A 20,106-nucleotide genomic window follows, 5' to 3' on the forward strand; every position below is an offset into this window, starting at 1 on the left:
ATATACAAATACATATATTTTCGTCTTATACACTTATAATTATATAAATACAAATATTTCCCTACCAATTCTTTTTTGCCTTTCTCTCTTTCTTGCTTTATACAAACACAATACAATTACAATGTATAATTTGTGTTGTATAAAGCGAGAGATATTTGATATACAAATGTTTTATTTCGATTCAATTGCATACAAATTTAAATTTTATGCAGATATACAAACACAATAATTGATACATATACATAGTAGTTACATATATACAATTATTTAATTGATATACATATATACGCTTTTATACAAACGGCATATAGTTTGCTAGGAAACACAAATAACAAAACTGTAGCTATAGAGCGCTAATATGATTTTTAAACCTAAAATTTACTCAAATGAACACCCAATTAAGGTATTTGGATGGTCAGCTAGAAACAGTTCCGAGGCTTCTTTCATCCACCCGTTTTCGCGAAATCATCGATATTGTCAAAGTACCATCTTCTGTTTCGCAAACTATTGCACACCCAAGAAACTAAATAAAAGTAGTATTATTATAAATAAAAGGTAAAATAACCAAAACCTCGTAAACTTGTCAATTTGCTAAACTTTCATTATGTTTATTCAAATAAAAAAAAATCACAAGGGATCATTTGTTCATTTTCCCTTTTCACAACTTCCTAAAGCACAACATTTGTTCGGTAACAAGGGATTGACAAAAATATTTTTAATTGGCTTAAGTCAATTGGTTCCAACAATGTGACATTTGAATTACATTAAGTGGAAACCTATGACAGGTACCCAGACACTGGATGAAAAAACAATGTAGTTGCTCGATCTGAACTACTTAATCCACGTGCTAGATTGACCATCCGCAGTGTATGCACAAACTACTTCTACCATGTAGATTTGCAGTAGTTAATCCACACTTCTTTTGGACAGTGAAACTAGGTATTCTGGTCCAAAAGAGATCAATCATGAGGGAGGACGAACCTCAACTTCACCTCATACTCCAGCTTCCTCCACTGTCTCACACTTATAGATTAATGCTTCATCGTTTTTGCAAACTCCCTGCCATAACATGAGAGATATTTGTATTTAGAACAAAAATTTCCTCTATTATAATAACCACAAAGAGCATCATAATGAACTATTAATAACAGAAAGCAAAGCGAGAAGTTTAGATACATATCGAGATATATACCTCTACTTATGACCTTTGTTTCTTAGAAGAGGAACAACTGGCTTCTTCATGATGTTCACTATCGTCGTATCTGATCCTCCTTATCCCCATGGAAAGTTCTGTTGGTGGTTCATCATTGGTCTCAACAAGCTCAGATTCATATTTATAGAACAAACGAAGTCCACACTTCTTCAATTCTTCAGGAAAAGATAACATAATGTGCCCATAGTCATTTGGTGTTTTACCATTTGCGTTAGATGTATCCCATATGCCAGCAAAAGGTACCAAGAAAAACTGAATCACACAATCTGGAATACATTCTGAATAATTGTATAAGCCAAGTTTCTGGGTGATACACGGCATCCCTTCAGAACTAATAATCAATTGAGCCATGTTTTGAATTAAACTTCCAGAGTAACATACAGCAAATCCCAAGAAGTTATCTGATACACACCAGTTTTCAGGCAAATTGACTAAAACACTTTTATCCATTCCCTGATAGTGGAACCAACTAGGGATATTACTCCCCCAACTCGTAAACACTCTTAACGACAAGGAATCTGAAGCAGAGATGTCATGCTGGAATGATGAGATATTTTGAAATAGTGAATTACAGATCAAATCATTGTGCCAATCTGCACATATTGTATCTAATTGCGGTGGAAATTCTGGCAACTGTGTAAGCCTCTTGCAACCTTCTAAGGATAAGACTCGAAGAGCACCAAGTTGGGCTATGCTTTGAGGCAAATGCTCAAAATTATCTCCCTTGAGATGCAACTTTATCAAAGAGGATAAGTATCCAATATCTTCCGGAATTCTTCCATCTATGAAATTGGAGGAACTGAGCTTCAGGATTTCCAATGAGAGTAACCCGCCATTAATTGGAGGAAACACAAAGTACACTTCATCTTCTGTTTCAATTTTTACAAACTTCAAGGATTTAAGCTTGTTCAAGCGGACAATGGAAGAAGGAGGTCGTGAAATTAGAGTACATGTAGCATCAAGTTCCTCCAAATTTTCTAAATCACCTATCTCTTCGGGCAAGCTTTTAATTGTAAAGCAGTACGACACATTTAGCTTCACCAAACCTTTCAACTTAACAATGCTGCTTGGAAGTGCTTCAAGGTTTTCCATGCCACTCAAATCTAGGTTTGTGAGATCAGTTAGGTACTGAATAGATGATGAAAATTTCCTTATCCAACCCTTTGCTGAGAGAATCACTAACTCCGTCTTCATTAAATTATAGCACGATTGTAGATCCATAGATTCAAGAGATTTCATGTTAACACATGGAAATCTCCTAAGCTTGTTACACCAATTCAAATTTAACTCAATGAGGTTTTCGCAATATGCTAGGGAATTGTGAACCTCTTCAAGTTCACTACAGTACTCCAGATTCAAATACTCCAAATTTGGCATCCCCGTGAAATCTGGTGTTTGAACTAGGCTTTTAGAAAAGCAGAGATCTAGCTTTCGTAGAGACGGCAAATGCTGCTATTCAAAATAGAGAAAGAATTATCTTTGTGTTTAATTTACCCCTTAGACCAAAAATGAATAAAGACATTTGGATTATGATAGTCTAACAAAATATTTTAAGTGAAATTAGAAAATGTTTTATTTTATTTTTATATTGAAATTACTTGTTCAGAAACTAAATAAAAGTGTTTATTATCTATAATCCTTTAGACTTGACATGTTTTATTCGATACACACTTGATTGTTACACTTATCTTAAATATCCCCTATATATACTTGACTATTTACTACTTTCTCAATTTCACAAAGAATGGTCTAGTTTGACTTGACACGACGTTTAAGAAAATAAAGAAAACTTTTGAATCTGTGGTCCTACATTAAAGTTATGTCAAATGTACAAAATTGTCCTTTAATCTTGTGGCCTTAAACATGTCACGTGAAAAAAAATGTTACCAAAAATAGAAAAAGGTCATTCTTTTTTAAACTGACTAAAAAAAAAAGGAGGTCATTCTTTGTGAAACGGAGGGAGTATCATTTATCTCTTGAACATTGATGTGGAAAAGAGTGAATACACTCTTCTAGGTGCTTGAGTGAAAAGAAAAATAGAGGGCATAATTTTAACCCCAATTTATGTTTTTTTTTTAATTCTTTAGCTGTAATGACTATTTATTTTAATTATCTATTTTTCTCTTTTGGTGAGAGTGTTTAGTTGTCGGTGTAGATCAAATATTAAAAATATGGCATCTAGACAACTATTAAACGGGGAATGAATTTACCCAATGGATTTTATGTTTTAAGAGAATAAGAGCCATGTGGATGTTACTTGAGTTTAACACTGTTACTTTTAAACGGATTTTATTAAGGAGATTAAAAGTACTCCACTTTAGCAAAATGAAGGGATTAAAAATATTCATATTATATATATTTGAAGACCAAAATGAACCTATTCCTATAGATATGGTATAGTTTTAGCCCAAATCCAATATATGAAACCTTAATCATCATTCAAGAAGATAGTAGTATAGAATGAACTCCTTCGATAAGTATTCATTTTGTCCCACTACATAAAACCTAGGATGAGATTCATATTTTTGTAGGTAAATATTTGAATGATCAAATTTTAAATTGAGCTTCTTAGTTAAAATAATGAGGCAAGATTTGAAAAAAAAGACATAACGATATTATAATTTTAATAGAAAAGGGACTAAATTGCCCTTGAACTATCAGAAATAGCTCCATTTTATCCTTCATTTGCTTTTGGTATACCAAAAATACCCTTGTTATCTATTTTTTGGACCAAAAAATGCCTCCAAGCTAATGTTGTCCACATGAGCATGTTAGGGCCATTTAAATAATAGAAAAAGCTGACATGACAATTCAATCTGACAAAATAGGGTTAAATTGCCTTTGAAGAAATTGCTTATTTAATTTTTACATTTATATGACGTTGGGTTTCGTCGTATCAATGAGTGATTCTTACCTAATCTATTTTTTTAAAGTCGAACTTAACTTGATTGTTTAAAAGTGTATGTTACATTAAATCCATCAGAAAATAGATGGCAGGGTGTTTTGGTTGTCAGAAGCAAATGAAGGATTAATTGAGCTATACTTGTTAGTTTAAGGACAATTTTAGCCCTTTTTCATAGTAACAATATGAAAACTCAATATTGTATAACATATATTAATTTGAGTTTATGGAATTAATAACTTATTTCATTTAAATACAAATACCATAATTCTAGGACAAGTAACCATGTAAAGTAGAAAAAAGGGGCAAATATACATCTTAACTATGTGATCTGGAGTGAGTATACCTTTTGTTAAAAATATAAAATGATGCATATATAACATGAACGTTTAACAAATAATGCATATTTATTATTTTCATTAACAATTAAATTTTAAAAAAATTGAAGTTAGTTTTTTAATTTCTAAACACTCACATGGTTTTTTAAAAAATTACTCACTCAATTTTTACCCCTCTAGACCTAATCCAACTAAAGAACCTCATCGCTCTTTATTCAGACCTGACTCAAACTCATCCTATGTTTGAGTAGAAGATGGATTGGGTTTTTATTCATTTGGGTTGGGTCTAGAGGGGAAAAAAAATGAGTGGGGTAATTTTTTAAAGCCACATGATATTTTTGAATTTTAAAAATCAATTTTATAATTATTTTTTTAATTCAATAAATACAGACCCGTTAACGGAAATGGTACATATGCACCATTTGTTAGACGACATAGTATATATATCATTTTTTTAAACAAAAGATATATCAGTTTCAAATCGCAAAGTTGAGGATATTTACCCTTTTCCTTAGAAAGTAGCTTAAATAAAATGGTACCTCTGTTTCCTTCCATAAATAATGCAGCGAACTCCCACGAAGTTGAAGATGAACAAGCTTTTCTGGTTTAAAATTTTCTGGCAATGATTTCCAAGAAAAGGCATTCCAGACTAACCAACGCAAGTTATTGGACAGGTACTCAATAGAGTCATCATGGTGATTCGAAGAGGGACGTGAAGCAAAGAAATTGGTATTAGTAGCAACTATGTGTAATATCCTAAGGCTTTTCATTTTTTTCATTGCCTCATTATTAAAGCATATTTCTTCTTCAAAGCAACAAAGCCGGATTGCTTCCACTGTCATGGTCCCCTGATAAAAAGATCATGAGTCAACTAATCATAACTTCACATGTTGCTTACAAGAAATATTTTGTGCAAATATTTATACTTTCTAATAATACTTTTTTTTTAGAAGTTCTTTAGCATCAAATCATAAAAAATTCAATGCAGTGATAGAATAAATATTGTAATTGGAACAATACAAATAATTGTCATCTTTTAATTATTATTTTTTCAAATCAATGATTAAGTGAATTCTTGGTTGAGGATTGGTATGTTATGATTTGACCCTTCTTACTTGTATTTTTTTATGTGAGGATTTTTATAGGGTAAATATGTGGGTGATATTAGCTTTAAAAACTATTTACTTATTGGTGTGTATAACATGCAATCTTAAGAAAGAAACTGGATAAAACATATTAAACACTAATTCATAGACGATTAGCTATGTTAGGCAATTGATGTTACTTTTGCTTCTTTTATTAAGAAAAATAAAATAAAATAAAGTAAAGTAAAAACCTAAAATGACGTACCTGTAAGAATATGAAGCAAGAGGAACAAGTAATTGGAATTGATTGGCTTATACGTCTTTGAAATATAAAAATTAGAAATTAAATATTATTGCATTGTTTAGCTTACTTACTGTATAGTCTATCATCACTTTTTTGAAATCTTCAACATCCCATATTCTGCTACGTTTTTTCGGAAGCTTTTGCATTTTCACCACATATCTACCCATATCTCTAATCAAATCATGCATTTCAATCATATTATTTTCAGAGATGAACACAAGAGATTTATTAATCAGAACATTCAATCCGTATTCAGCTCCAAAGTCACAACTCTCAAGAATTTGCATGACTTCTTTTCTTTTTTTTCCACGGAATAAACATGCAATATCTAGAAATATCTCTTGCTCTTCGAGCTCCAACCCATCATAACTTATTTTGAGTTTTTTAACAATTTCTGAATTAGAGTTTTTCTTTATCTGCTCTACAGTTTTTCTCCACAAAGTTAGACACTTTTTATGCAATAAAGAACCCCACACCTTGAGGGCTAAAGGAAGGCCTTTAGCGTGATTTACTACCTCCAATGAGAACTTCTTAAAACTCTCATCTGGATCTTCTTTTTTAAAAGCATGCTTATTGAATAATTGCATAGCTTCATGATCAGGTAGTGTAGACACTTCGTATATCGCATCATCCTTCTCTATCAAATGTTTGTTTCTAGTTGTTATAATGACTCTGCTGCCATTACCAAACCAACCAACATCACCTGCTAAATACTCCAAATGCTCACTGTGATCTATATCATCAAGCACAATTAGCACCTTCATAGAACAAAGTATGTTCGGAATCATGCGCTTCCCATCATACTTATTATTGACGTAACCTTTTTTTTCTCTTAAAAGTTCAGAGAGAAGGGTATTTTGTAAAGAATGCAGTTTATTCTTTTTTGCATTTTCTTTAACATCTGCAAGAAAACAGGAAGCTTTAAATTGATAAGATATAGCATCAAAAATAGCTTTTGCTATTGTTGTTTTACCGACTCCGCCTATTCCCCAGATCCCTAAAATCCGAACATCGTTGATTTCCATTTGAAGTTTGGATTTTAGTTTCTCTAAGTGATCGTTTATTCCCACAACATCTTGCAAAAAAGATAAAGAATAAGCATTTGTGCGAAACTTGGAAGAGATGCAGTCTACGATCTGTTGAATATTCTCTGATTCAATCCTACATAAAGAAGAAGATTGATAGTTTAGGAGGACTTTTATGTATCCTCTCTAATTAAATTGATAGAACTATGCCTTCTTAACAATAAAAATGTATATACACTACCATCTAAATAATAATCAATGAAATTATGAATGGAAATTATTCCATTTTTTCATTAAAAGTAATTATGTGTATTCAACTAACCCGTCACGGATATCATATCCTTTTAGATTTGCGGCAACAGTTAGGGCATTTCTCCATCTTTGCACCTTTTGCATCCCCTCAACATCATCCTTATACTTTAATTCATGTTCGGCAAATGCTGCTCCAAAGCTTTCACTTTGGTTTCGAACATGTGATGGATCCACATCATAGAAGATTGGTATGACTGTTTGTCCATTTTCTTCATCTTTGCATTCCATGATCTTCACTAGTTCATTCAAGCACCACCTAGATGTAGCATAATTCTTTGAGAAGACAATAAGTGCAACTTGAGACTCTTCGATAGCTCTCAAGAGTTCTTTCGGAATTGAATCTCCATGCTCTAGCCTTTTATCATCTTGAAAGGTGCTTATTCCCCTATTTTTCAAACCTTCATACAAATGACCCGTAAATGTTTTTCGAGTGTCTTCACCTCTGAAGCTTAGAAACACAACGTACTTCCATCGAGGACAATACTTTGAATTACTCGCAGAAGAAGAAGAAGATGCCATAGAAATGGATGAGATCAATTGATGATATTTTGGACAAAGTCCTTGTATTGACAATTCAGACAAGGCGGCGGAGGATATGGCTGTTGTCCATTCACTTTACAAATATGGAAATGCCCTAGAACCTGATATTTGTTGGGCTGGATCTTCTAGATTAATTTTATGTTGTTTTGGTATTTTTTATTTGGGCCAAAAGTCCTTGTACTGAATGTTGGTTTCAGAAAAGTTAAATAAAAAGGCCAGCAGGCCACAAAAATTTGATTAAAAAACAAAGGTCCGAATTTCAAAAATGAAAAATATCTCAAAAGTTAAATTAATATGGAATGGAGGGAGTAGTTTATGAATATTTACTTCTACCCTCAATATTATAAAATCATAATTAAACGGGTGATTTGAAATGAGGCAATAGTACTTTAATGCTCACGCTTAATTCAATCAATTTAATAAGAGTTAAATGACATTCATATTCTCTTTCATTTATAGTCTATAAATGTTTTTTTTCCTTTCTTTTCCTCCTTATTTTCTGGTTTATTGTTTACATATTAATAATAAAAAATACTCCCTCCGTCCCATTTTATATGTCATCCCTTTCTATAAATAGCTGGATCACAATACTTGTCATTTTATAAAATTTATGCATAAATTACCATATACATGTATGGTATAAATATTTTTTTTGGCAAACGAGAGAGTGACGATCAATATTAATGGTGTTATTTGCATCACAAAAAAAAAACATATGCAGTATATATATATTTGAGTATGTAATATAGCTCCTCAAAGCTTGTTCTAATAAAATGTAGTATTCCATAAAATCAATTTAGCATAAAATTTATGAGAAGACTTTATTATGTGTTCAATTGGAACAAAACATAATTTGAGGTTTAACAGAGGGCAAAACACTACCCCAACTTTAACTTTCAAATATCAGAAGCACATGACTGACAGATAACAACTCTTCCCAAGGCTCAACAGCAAGGAGGAAACTACAATAGCAACCTTCAAGGTTCAACCAACTGTCACTCAACAAGCTTCGTCGAAAGTACATGTTTGATATTATAGAAGAATGCCCTAGACATAAGATTTCGAGTATCTATAGAGTCAGATAACGGAATACCAACAAGAATATGTCAACAACAAAGTATAACGATTTTCTACAGACGTGGAGCAGCACAAAGTTATTCATCAACTATTCAAAATTTTGAACTTTGATATGATGGTTTCTGCATTCAACTAACTTTTCAACCAGTCTAATGTAGTCATATAAAAAGAACGGAGTAAGTATTTATTAAGAGCCTCGGATATCTAAAGAGATGAATCCTAACTTCAATAGTAAGGACAGAGCAGTGGTCAGTGAGTCTCATTATTATTTTATACACAGAGCAATGCCTGTTTTAAGGCTCTAAATCTCCTACCACACCAAGGAAAATCACATCCCTCTACATAGGTGTGGCTATAATTACATCTGGTCGCAACTATACAAAGTACAGAACAAAAAAATGCAATCTTTGAGAAGCAAGTTACTAGATGAACATGCATCTTCGAGAGCAATACTTCAACACGATAAATCATCCGTGGATGATATCCGTTATAAAAAACAAGAGCATATCAGAATTTGAATCGCGTTCCACATGAAACAATAAAAACCATGTATAGAGAACACCACATCATGGATAAAAATCAGTACTTAAATAACACAACACAAGCATAGCAAACTTCGAATTGCATTCCACGAGAAACAATAAAAACCATGAACAAGACCACATCAAGGATAAAAATCATTACTTTATCGCAAAAATGTACATCTAACCACAATGAATATATGTTAAAACATTTAGTATTAACTCTAATGATTCTCCAACATATACAAAAATCGACTCTACTCATAGAAAAGAATTGCTTACTTACTACAATTGCTTATCTTCCACTATCCTCAATCGCATTTCAATCAATCTGGCATTGAATTCCCCATCACTAACCTTCAACATCTCCGATAAAGATAGCGAAAACCCATGCTCCACCAAAAGTCTATGCCGAGGCTTAATCTTCCTCTCCAAACTAAACGAAAAGTACTGAGGAAACCTCTTCAATTCCCCTATATCCCCATTCATCTCCTTCAAAAAATACTCAACTTTCGGCCTAAAATTTTTCTCAATACTAAATGTCAACAACCCAGGTGACCTCAAAACCATATTAACCACATCATCGCGTTCGAATCCCAAACTCAACATGTAATCAATTTTAGGGTTCAATGTTAGCTCAACACTGGAAACAAGCAAAACAGTGGTTTGACAAGTAATCCGATTCTGACCCACAAACCCAAATTCCTTCAAGAATTCAAATGTGGGTTTCAATTGATCTTCAACACTACAAACAAGAATTCTCGGACATCGGATAATGGATTTCCGAATGTCGTGAAAAGGGATAACGACGTCGTTTAACAAGAAATCGAAAATTGGGTAAAGGTGGATATAAGGGTCGGAGGTTAAAAGCTGAGGATGCATATCAAGTATTCGACCAATTGCCGAACGTTCAATTCCCATTGAAAACAGACATATTTCAACAGATCTGATCGAATCGAGTGTTGCTGATCGAAGATGGGGGTTTAGTTGAAGGACTTTTGTGGGATTGATATTGAGATCTTGAAGATAGAGTATTTTCTCCCGGAATTTGAGACCACAGTCAGTTGAAGTAAGAGTGGGTTGAGGGGAGAGGTGAAGGGATTTGAGTGAGGTTTTTGTGGGTTTTGGTGAAATTGAGCAAATGGGTGATGGAGAAGAGGGTTTTGGGGTGATGGAAGAAAAGGGGATTAGGGTTTTGGGAGGGTTTATCCATGTTAGCATCTCAGGTAGAAGAAGTGACATTGAAGAAGAAAGGACTCTGTTTGCATGCTTTGTGTTGGAGTTTATTGAGAAAGATGATGACTACTTCATTAGAGTTTTTCTTTATGTTTGTGTTTTGTTGGGTAAAAACTACTTCTATAGCCTATCTCCTTATCCCTATTGTAATTGTATATATCACTTTCTTATTTTATTTTGAGCTATTTGCTAAAATAATCCATAAAGTATTTTGGTTACGTGAGTTTTATATATGAACTATTATATGTATAAGTTTTCCAAGTGAATCGTTGAATATTTATCGAAACACACTTTGATTATCAGTTATTCATTTTTCCTACTTGAACGGTAGTAATATTTAAAGTAGGAAAAGTGAACAACTGATAGTTCAAATATGTATCGATAAATATTTGGTGATAGACTGATAGTTCAGATTGAGAAGTCCACACGCATGATAGTTTAGATATGAAACTCAAAAACTAGGATACACCTATCCTTCCACCTTTTATTTTTGAAAAAAAAAATACTACTATGTAAGTTCCCTTTCAACTTGTCACTTACACAATTTAACTTTTGAGAAAATTAGTATAATTCACAAAAAAAATTTACGTAATTTAGTTAATAATACCATGAGGCCACAATACCCTCCCAACCTCCAAAAATTCAAACTCAAAATTTCATCCACAACTTTGGGAAATCGCTAATTATATGTGAATGTGATCACTATAGCAAACTGTCAGTTTACAAACAAATTTTGTTGTGATTCATGATGTCTCACCAATTGAGGATAATAGATCATTACTAGATCTACCTCTCCACAAAATTTTCAAAAGATTCCGTCTTGTTGTTCGAGAGAAATCAGTCAACAAAGTTCGACAAATTTGGGTTTGTATGATAGTGAATAAAATTGAATATTATTATATATGAATGTATAAAAACCACTTGTAATTTTGTATAATATTGTACATCAAGCTTTTAAACATTTTTTTGTAAATTAGAAAATGGAGGTTTTGTATAATATTGTATACTATATGTATATTTGATTACATACAGATTATCACCAATGAATTAAAAAAAATTCCAATATCAAATCCTTGAAGATGGTAAAGCCCAACGTTCTTCTGTAGGATACATTCAAAAAGGCTTGAAGATGAGTGAGATATTTGAATGAAAAAAAGATTGATAGCCCATTATGAATTATGAAGAAGAAACAGATACCTAGACAACACTTGACCAACGTGAGTATTGGCATGTATATGAAACATATACTCTTATTTTATGAATGTATTAGCATATATTTGATATCAGATACATGTATCTAGATAACTGTATCTACTTATTTTTCTCCTTAGAAGTATGTATTATGCACAAATACAGTGTATACATCATTGTATACTTGATATGTAATACTACAGGATAGAAGATACATGTATCTACATAAATATGTCTTCTATCTTGTTCAATTTGATATTGTGAAAGACAAATGCATTGTATAGTACTAGAAATTGATACATGCATGTATGGTATGAAACATATACATGCATGGTATAAAAAGAGTATAAAATGAAGATACACAAACATACTTATGTATCAAATATCCGGACAAGAGACGAGAGAGGTGAGAGGGAAAAGGTGTCAAGAACTGTATCTCAGATATAACCTCTCAGCGAGTGACATACAATGTATATTTGATTAAAATAGGAGAGAAGCAAAAGAAAGAGGAGCCATGAGAGAGGCGAGAGAGGAAAAAAAGAGGAGAGACACGATCTATAGTTATTTAAAGTATCATTGCATAACGTAATTCAAAAAATATACTATCGTATTTGTGAAATTTCCCCTATATATTCCTCTTGCGTAAATAAACAAAGGAAAACCAGGAGATAGACGAGCCCAAAGTTATTGGGCCTCTAATGTGGCTTGTGACATAATGTCTAGCCCAATATCTATATGTAAGTTTAAGGAATTTACCAAGTGAGACAAAATGTCTCCACATTTCAATTTTTAATACTTATGAAATATAAAAGAATAACTAAAAGTATAAATCAGAAATGACATAGGAAAATAAATTCATTGAATTGAATAGGACTAGAAATTGAACAGTAGCTCTATGATAAAATTATCATCCTATGGCAAATCTAAGATAACTGACTTAATGAGTTCGAGTTTGAATCAGAACTATTGGGTTCATATAAACTTAATGTGCATATCTCCATAATTCATTATACTCTTTACCTACCTAAGTTATCACTGAATTGATCAAATAATTATTTCTAATCCACAACTATCTATAATTGTTTAATGAATTTTTAAACACATACGCAAAATTTGAGTAAAAGCAACTACATTTCATCCAAATTGTATGGAAAAAGAAAATTGTGTCTAGTAATTGGCTGCATCAATATGTAACACATGATTAAATCATATGCAACTAGATAGCTTTTTTAGTACTAAGCGTATGATTATTTCACATCGAAAGATAAGAATTAAGATGCATGAAATTTTTTGTTTTTACTTTTTATTTCTTCCAGAATTTTTCCTTCTCATCTTTCACATCACAATATTATATTATTTATAATATATAAAATATTAGAAAAATAGAATAAGAAGAGAAGTAGGACAAGTAAGATGAGCGATAAATGCGGCGAAAACACATGTGAAAATGTCTAAAAAATATGACATCCCCAAAGATCCCCTATATCTCTATTTTCTTGGCCCCATTAATTAGCTCCCATACAATGGAGTTGGAAAAGTCGGATACTGAGTGCCCGTTTGGATTTACTTATTTTAGGTGTTTTTACTCTAAAATAGATTTTAAGCAGTTTTAAAGTGTTTGGATAAAGTTAAAAAGTGCTTATAAGCACTTATTTTAAGGGAAAATGACAGAAATCCCACATTTTAATTTACTTATTACCATTATCCCCTATAAGTTTTATAAATCTCCAAAATCCCTCATTTTTGCGCATCAGATTAATGTATCAGGCGCATCAGATTAGTGTATTATGTATAAAATGTTCATCAGATTAGTGTATCATTTATAAAATGTAATGTATCTTACATAACGATTAATGTATTTCGCGCATCATATTAGTGTATCAGCGCTTATAATATTGTATCTGTTTGAGGGATTTCTGTAATTGTAAACTTTTAAAGGATAAATTGTAATTTTACCTTAAAAGTATGTGATTTATGTAATTTGCCCATATTTTAAAGCTAAAATAACAAAAATAAGTCAAAAGTCAATCCAAATAGGCCCTGAGTTAGTGTTTGATTATAGAAATAAATATATATCTATAGAATTATATTATATTATTGTAAAATCTCACTTATTTCTCAGCCAGAATTGCAATTAAATTAATATTTAATGGGTTATTGAGGGACGTCCAAACTAATATGGGGTGAAAGATAAATTTATACGAGTTGAAAGAGTTTTGGAATAATATATGAGTAAACCTACGGATGAAATTCTTGGTCCTTATTCATTATATAATGGGAGCCTCGAAAAGCATGTTGAAAAAGAAGATTCTTGGTCCTTATTCATTTTCTATCGCATATTAAAAAAAAAATCAATATAGATGACAACGAGCTAGACAAAAATAAAAGAGATCAAACATAAAAATAAAGAGTAAGCTCGTCATTCATTTTAACGAAGGAGGATGAAAAAAGTGTCATCTAGCCATTGAAAGGATGTTTCTCCGGTCCGATCCATTCCACTCGTCTAATATAGCCAAAAAAAATATAGCAGCTTCAGACACGTATAACAAACATTTCTCACGTCAATTTCATATATACTTATCTATATTATCTCTCAAATCGCTTTCATTTTAACGAAGGAGGATGAAAAAAGTGTCATCTAGCCATTGAAAGGATGTTCCTTATCACCTAATGTTAGAATAATTATCATGGATTAATGTTATTAGTGATAATCGAGCATAAAAACTTAAAAGATGTGATTTTAACTTGAGAGTTTTCTTATTAAATGTTCAAGCACTTGATTTTGGCTATATTTGTTAGAGAAGTGATTTCATGTTGGTCTTTTTAATGTAAAAAGTATTTCCTCCGTCCCTAATTACTTGTCCACTTTTCCTTTTTTAGTTGTTCCTAATTACTTGTCCATTTTGATAAATCAAGAAATGACAAAAAAATTTACCTATTGTATCCTCAATTAAATGATTAATTACTTTGATCAATGTAGAATTTTTCATTCACTTCATAGTTAATAGGGGTAAAATGGTAAATTTACTGTGCCATTAATTATTTTCTTAATAGATATATCATTTCAAAATTAGACAAGTAATTAGGGACAGGAGGAGGAGTACTTTCTAATATGACCTCTTTTCCAATATTTAATCATCATTAACTACATATTAATAAAATAAAGTAGTAAGAGAGTATTGAGTCACTAGGCTCAAAACACAAGAAGAGAAAAGAAGGGCAGATGGAAGAAGATGAGGGGTGTTTGTTTGACTAGTCATTGTCAGCCTTTTCAGGGCATCATGCATGCCCTCAAATCTTCCCAATTTTCAAGTTTGAATACTCTGATAATACTCCCTCCGTCCCTATTTAGTTGTCCATATTTCCTTTTTTAGTTGTCCATTTTGACAAATCAAGAAAGGACAACAAATTTTTTCCTATTATACCCTTATTTACACTTCTTGAAAATTTCTAAAAGTGTATGTTGTTTCCCTCCAATTTATTTCACTTGAATTCAAAGAAGTGGTTGTAATTTTGAAGTGAAAAGTTGTCATAAGGGTAAAATTGTAACTTCACTGTGCTAATCATTGTTGCCTTAATCTGTGTGCCATTTCTAAAGTGGACAACTAAAAAGGGACGGAGGGAGTATTCAATTGAAAATAAAAAAAATAGATATAATATGTTAACATGACTACTTTTAATTTTTTAAATTTACATAATTAGATATTTAAATTTATATAAAGTTAAATAAATTAATAACACACATATTCTATATGATGTTTTACAAATTAGTTAAAATGTATCTTACCTGAATTGTCATATAGAGCACCAAAATTTTTCCGAAATTTGAATTAATAGTGTCAAATTGGATCACTTTATAGGAGTTGATGCATTCAAATTTTTTCAAAAAACAAACATAATTTTATTGATAAATATTTTTCTTTAAATTTTCTCAGTGATTTATGGACAGTTAATAATGTATATCTCTAACATAAAATGGTTGGACCTCTTTGAGATTTATTTAATCTCCATATAAAGATAATTTATGAATCTTCTTGAAATATTTAACTTTAGAGAAGTCTTAATTTTTCTATAAATGAAATTATTAAAATTTCAATATGATATGTTCAACTAAAACAAAACTAAATTCGATTATCTAAATGATTTTCATATAAGAAATAAAAAGAGTGTCACGTACCATTGACCATAGGCAATACCATTAATTTCTAGTTGAGAGCTAATGTAGCTTTCAAGAATAGGTAGATACGCATTTATTGCTTTCGAATTATATAATATAAACAAATGTATTTTTATTTTTTTTACCTCTTAGAATTAATAATAATAAGCCATAAAAGCTATGGAATTTCCTTGAATGTTTGCTTGTGAATTAAATATAGGAGCTGTTCTTTTAACATTACTATCATCAGAATGGGAACAAACAATCTTTTTCCACACAATTCAATGAAATTTCCAGGAAAGTTCCAACTATTTGTGAGACCTTCCAAAGTTTTTTAAGACATATGGATTAAAAAAAATAATTTTAAAAATGGATTTTTTTTTAAAAAAAATAAGTTGTTGAAGTTGTGTGTTTCAACAGGCATTTAATTTTTATTTTTATTTTTGTAAAAGGTAGTTGCATACGTTGAATAGTAAAAGAAACGCTCTGTTTTTAATTGTTTTGTTGCATTTCATGAATAGTAATATGATTTTTCCCAAAGGTCGTTGTGAGTTCTTTGCCAAATTAAATGCGCAAGGGGTCTTTATAGTCCAAACTAAGAAAGACATGCAAATCACTTCAAAGAATAAGAGTCGTGGAGATAATGTAACGATACTCACCTCAGCCTCTTTCACGACATTAATTACCAAATTCATTTAGTGACAAATCTTAGGGTAAAAAAGTCTTTTATTTTCATTTAAGAAATAAAAAAAGGTTATAAACATTACAATAATAAAACACTTTCTTATTTTATTTGTGGAAGGACAATGTCCTCCACAACCAAAGAATCTTCTTTGCAAAACAAATGACTAGTGACAAGAATCTCAACCCACAAGTTGAAATATTGGAACAAAATCATGTGTATTTTCATTCCTTCTCTTTTTCTTTTGTAAAGTTTCATTGTTTAATCCTCAAATTAATGGATACATAAATTTTAAGCATTTCCTAAAAGATGGTTTATCATAATTAGTCAGAAAGTTAGGCTAATGACAGTTGGCTTTTAAATTTGGCTGCTACTTTAAATGCACTTTAACCCTAGTTAGTTTGTGGCCTATTTCCACCGTTCTTTAATTTTAATTTTTCACGTGACATGATTAATATTGAAGATTAAAGAACATTTTGGCTAATTTTATAAATCTTTAGTTTAAAACTTACAAAATTCAAAAATCTTCTTCATATTTTTTAACTACATATCGAGTCATAAATCAAACAAACAAATTAAAACAGAGGAAAGCATTACAAAAGTTGAATACATAAGCATAATCTTCTTGAATCATTACTAGTTAAATGGATCTTTACACTTAATAGTCTCACACAAACACCAAGTCCATCTCCAGCTACAGGCTGAAGCTTTAAAAAAAAAAGTTACCAAAAATACCCCCACCCCACCCCCCACCTACCAACTGCGGGTGGTAAAAGTCCACCACTGCTTTCCACTTCTGCCCTTCACAGAAGGAAAAATTACCAAAATACCCCCAAAAACCAAAAAAAAAAACTACAAAGAGTGGCCTTCAAGAATTAGGGTCCCCAAAAGTAAGATACCCTTAATTCAAACAAAAATGAAAAAAAAGGACAATTATAAAATATGCCCTTCTTTCATTTTTTACCTTAAAGACCACACCTTTACCACCAAAATACTTCTATACTAATATACTAAATAGTCACAATACTAATACTAGTGACCAAATCAGTATGCATCATAATAATACTAGTAGTATTATACTTCAAAAAATTAAAAACCCCATTTAACTAAACTATGAGATGTTTTCAGTGGAATTGAGCACCAGTATATGTCTGTCCAAATGACCAGTGAGCAGGTGCAACATTGTATGAGATCAAACTTCTACCATCACCTGTTGTAACCTTAAATGATAGTGTTTGGCCATTAAGGTTGTTGTTGTTTTGCCAGTTTTGTCCCCAGTTTCTTGACATTGGCTGCCAACCAGTTCTTGATCCTTTAACAGCTACTGAATGAACATCACCACCACCACCAACATTTGTTACTAGTACTAAGTTGAAGTATGAGTGTCCATTGATTGTGAACCTGATTCCTCCCCTTCTTCTACAGGGTACCCTGTATTTTATTTGGACAAAAGATTAGTTAGAACGTGAAAATACAGGTAGTCAATCAACTTAGCTACTAAGATGAACAAGATTGGTTGTATAACATGAAAGTTCAGGTAGTCAATCAATTAAGCTACTAAGATTACCAAGATTGGTTGTATAATATGAAAGTCTAGATAGTTGGTCAACTAAGCTACTAAGATAACCAAGATTTGTCAAAACGTGAAAGATCGGACAGTCAATTTACTAAGCTACTGAGATTATGAAGATTGTTCATAGCGTGAAAGTTCAAGTAGTCAACCAATTGAGCTATTAAAATTTTCAACATTGGTTATGTTATGTTTTATAATGGCGTTAAAGTTTGCAACTTTGTTTCTTATGCTATTCCAAGTTTTACCAAAACCAAGAAACAAGTAAAGGCTAAAGAGCACAATTCAAACAAGTAAGAGACAAATGGGAACAATATTTGCAACTTATGTATCTTCTACTACTACAACAACCAAGAAAGAAGTTAATGCTAAAGAGTACCATTGAAAAATAGCCAAATGGGAAACTTCTTGTGATAAAGTTAAAACCTTTATCAAAAGGGACCACACCATGTGGTTTCACCATTTCATTTTTTAAGCATGCACAAAGTAAATTAAGGTCATTTAAAAGGGACCATTTAGAAATTTCAAACCTTTGGCTAAGTAATTTAGACATGACTTAGGTTTAGCATTTGTGAAAAGACAAAACTCTCCTTACCACTCTTTCAAGTACTAAAACAACATCATACATAGCAAGATACAAACCAAATGAAACAACATAGTACTACAACTAACATATTTTTACAAAGAATTTACCTTCTGTAAGCAACAGGGACAATTCCAGCTTTGTAATGAGCAATGTGTTGGAAAATAGGCTGAGAGAGGTCAAAATGGTGAAGTGGAGGATTACACCACCCCCCTGCATTATTAGGGAGGGCATTGTTTGGTGGGCAAAAATTTGTAGCTGTAACCACAATAGAACCAGGCAAACACCCTTGTCTATCACTTACACATCTTAATTCAAAACAAGAACCACAGCTCAACCCATTGTTGAACATAGCAGTACTTAAAGCTGCTGTATTTGTACCATACCCTTGACTATAAAGGTTCCCATATCCACAAGCCCCACCTATTCAAAAAAATCAAGAATCAGCACAAATTTTAACCTAAATTTACTCAAAAATCAAAACTTTAGAGGAATTTAAAGAAAATGCTGCATACCCATTGTTCCAGAAGCATCCCCACCCCCATAGAAAGTTGCATGAGCATTAATCCAACCTCCACCACCATAACCATAAACAGATGACACCATTGCAAGAAGACCAACAAAGCAAATCCCAAAATAAGACATGTTTCCTGCATAAAGATTACAACTTTTTAGCATTACACTCAAGAATGATAACAAATCTTGAAAATGGTGTTCTTCAAAAAAGAAAAACAGTTAATTAAGATATGTTTTTTGCATAAAGATTACAACTTTTAAGCATTTTCTAAGGTATACATTCAAGAAATGTTAACAAAATCTTGAAAATTGTGTTGTTCATTCTTGCATTTTCAAGAAAAGAGAAGAAAGACTCTTACTTTGGAGAGTGAGCTTTGACTAGCAAGAGAGAATGTAATGACTAAGCAAAGGAAGAGGTGAAAAATGGGAGTTGGATGTGGAAAATTGAGAAGGATTTAGGGGGATATAAATAGGGATTGTAAGGGGTGTTTGGCCTTTAAGCTTGTGCTACAGTTACACAACTGCTGACAGTTTTTTTAGGCTGTTGAGGGGACCAAAAACAGCCTTAGAGAGGAACCATTTAATAATGAGTTTTGATTTAAATTTTTTTGAGTTTTTGGTGGTGGGAATTGAGGGTCATTTGCACTTTTGCTATCTTTCCTTTTTTGGTTGACCATCCCGAATTTATATTAAATTCTGATTAAAATTTAAATTCATGTCAGAAAGTCTCATATTAGAGGATAAGACGCTCTTTAACTAAGACGATTTCATATCCAGGGGAACTCGAATTCGATACCTCCGGTAAATGATCAAGGAATATTTATCACTCCACCACAATTCTTGTTGGTGCAGTTT

At 31.8% G+C, this 20,106-nt stretch overlaps 3 protein-coding genes across 5 annotated transcripts in view; all 3 read right to left on the reverse strand.

Moving 5' to 3' along the window:
• Positions 1-7,818, reverse strand: part of LOC102604875 (TMV resistance protein N-like) — a 9,418-nt gene extending 1,600 nt beyond the window's left edge. The window contains exons 1-5 of one of the 3 annotated variants that reach the window (XM_006355051.2): positions 7,190-7,818; positions 5,914-7,003; positions 4,993-5,301; positions 1,193-2,665; positions 638-1,059 (exon numbers count right to left, since the gene is read on the reverse strand). In XM_006355051.2, coding sequence (XP_006355113.1) covers positions 1,199-2,665; positions 4,993-5,301; positions 5,914-7,003; positions 7,190-7,698 — 3,375 coding nt within the window. In that variant the 5' untranslated portion in view covers positions 7,699-7,818 and the 3' untranslated portion in view covers positions 638-1,059; positions 1,193-1,198. Of the gene's footprint in view, positions 1-637; positions 1,060-1,192; positions 2,666-4,992; positions 5,302-5,913; positions 7,004-7,189 lie in introns of those variants that run through there. The other 2 variants (XM_006355052.2, XM_015312185.1) reach the window with 2 other exon arrangements.
• Positions 7,819-9,405: 1,587 nt separating this feature from the next.
• LOC102605440 (uncharacterized) lies at positions 9,406-10,669 on the reverse strand. Its single transcript, XM_006355053.2, has one exon. The coding sequence runs from the start codon at positions 10,557-10,559 to the stop codon at positions 9,603-9,605; it is 957 nt and encodes a 318-aa protein (XP_006355115.1). The 5' UTR covers positions 10,560-10,669; the 3' UTR covers positions 9,406-9,602.
• A 6,515-nt stretch (positions 10,670-17,184) lies between these two features.
• On the reverse strand, positions 17,185-19,753 carry LOC102605779 (expansin-A1). The gene is made up of 4 exons (XM_006355054.2): positions 19,611-19,753; positions 19,251-19,385; positions 18,846-19,158; positions 17,185-18,013 (listed from the first exon to the last, which is right to left on the reverse strand). The coding sequence occupies exons 2-4, from the start codon at positions 19,378-19,380 to the stop codon at positions 17,707-17,709; spliced, it is 750 nt and encodes a 249-aa protein (XP_006355116.1). The 5' UTR covers positions 19,381-19,385; positions 19,611-19,753; the 3' UTR covers positions 17,185-17,706.
• Between the last annotated feature and the right edge of the window lie 353 nt (positions 19,754-20,106).

Source organism: Solanum tuberosum, unplaced genomic scaffold, assembly GCF_000226075.1.
Source record: "Solanum tuberosum cultivar DM 1-3 516 R44 unplaced genomic scaffold, SolTub_3.0 scf00192, whole genome shotgun sequence".
In the NCBI taxonomy this organism is placed as follows: Eukaryota; Viridiplantae; Streptophyta; class Magnoliopsida; order Solanales; family Solanaceae; genus Solanum; species Solanum tuberosum.

What these genes read in the sequence shown, in the direction of transcription:
- LOC102605779 (XM_006355054.2), bottom strand. Translation starts at nt 19,380, where the DNA reads ATGTCTTATTTTGGGATTTGCTTTGTTGGTCTTCTTGCAATGGTGTCA. An exon ending in GGATGCTTCTGGAACAATGG is followed by an intron (nt 19,159 to 19,250) that starts GTATGCAGCATT and finishes TTTTTTGAATAG; the next exon opens with GTGGGGCTTGTGGATATGGG. An exon ending in GTCCCTGTTGCTTACAGAAG is followed by an intron (nt 18,014 to 18,845) that starts GTAAATTCTTTG and finishes AATAAAATACAG; the next exon opens with GGTACCCTGTAGAAGAAGGG.
- LOC102605440 (XM_006355053.2), bottom strand. Translation starts at nt 10,559, where the DNA reads ATGTCACTTCTTCTACCTGAGATGCTAACATGGATAAACCCTCCCAAA.